General features: G+C 46.8%; 1 protein-coding gene across 1 annotated transcript; it reads right to left on the bottom strand.

The window, feature by feature from the left end:
• Positions 1 to 184: 184 nt before the first annotated feature.
• Positions 185 to 1,144, bottom strand: LOC104871508 (olfactory receptor 7C2). The gene has a single exon (XM_010637454.1). It carries the CDS (start codon positions 1,142 to 1,144, stop codon positions 185 to 187), a length of 960 nt encoding a protein of 319 aa, XP_010635756.1.
• Between the last annotated feature and the right edge of the window lie 77 nt (positions 1,145 to 1,221).

Below are 1,221 nucleotides of genomic sequence, written 5' to 3'. Positions count from 1 at the left end.
AAAATAGGTTAGATGGCAAAAAAGGTGATCCAATGCATAACATATGAACAGTGCCTAGTGCAGGAGAGACCACATATTAAAATGCAAAGAATGACTAATTTTTAAAATATGGGAAAGCAGAAGGATGCAGAGTGCTGGATGAAGAAGATCAGGCTTTCTGATGCTCCGTGTGCATTGCTGCTCATCAGAGTCCTGCTATGTCCTGTTCACTGAGAAGCCCCATCTTGCCAAGGAGTCTCCCCAGAGCACCCTTCATGTCCCTGTTCCTCAGACTGTAGATGAAGGGATTCAGCATGGGGGTGACCATGGTGTACACCACTGAGGCGATCAGACTCATCTTAGAGGATGGTGTGGCTACAGAGCTGAGGTAAACCCCAAGACCTGTGCCATAGAACAAGGAGACCACCAAGAGGTGAGATGCACAGGTGGAAAAGGCTTTGTATTTGCCCCCTGCAGATGAGATTCTCAGTATGGAGAAGAAAATCTGACAATAAGAGAAAAGAATTCCAGTAAGAGGAAAAATACCTAGGGCAGTTGTCACAGAATACACCACTAAGTTATTGATGAAGGTGTCAGAACATGCAAGCTTCAGGACTTCAGGGAGATCACAAAAAAAGTGTGGGATTTCTGTGTTTTCACAAAAGGACAGTGTCAGAACAGTCAAAGTCTCAGACAGAGATCCCATGAAACTGATCAACCAGGACCCCAAAGCCATGAGCCCGCAGAACTGTGAGGTCATGATGACCCCGTAGTGCAGTGGGTGACAGATGGCCACAAAGCGGTCATAGGCCATCACTGTCAGTAGTAAATTGTCCAGGCACCCAAACATAATGAAGAAAAATATTTGTGTGATGCAGCCTGCAAAGGTGATGGCTTTGTTCTGAGTCTGGATGTTCACTAGTGTTTTGGGGACGGTGGTGGAGGTGAAACTGATGTCAGCAAAGGACAGGTTGGAGAGGAAGAAGTACATGGGGGTGTGGAGGTGGGAGTCTGAGATGACAGCCAGGATGATGAACAGGTTCCCTGTGATGGTGATCAGGTACAAGGGCAGGAGCAGCCCAAAGAGGAGGGTCTGAAGGCCAGGGTTATCTGTGAACCCCAGGAGGAGGAAGTTTGTGACTCCTGTTTGATTTCTTGTTTCCATGAGGCTGCCTTCCGTGAGAAAGAAAAAAGAAAAACAAAATTCTCTCTAAAGGGATTTCCCAGGACGACCATAATAGC

This window comes from Fukomys damarensis, unplaced genomic scaffold, assembly GCF_012274545.1.
Source record: "Fukomys damarensis isolate Sample0158 unplaced genomic scaffold, DMR_v1.0_HiC HiC_scaffold_7354, whole genome shotgun sequence".
Classification (NCBI taxonomy): Eukaryota; Metazoa; Chordata; class Mammalia; order Rodentia; family Bathyergidae; genus Fukomys; species Fukomys damarensis.
Note: the sequence above shows the minus strand (reverse complement) of the source record. Positions and strands in the feature narration are given on the sequence as shown.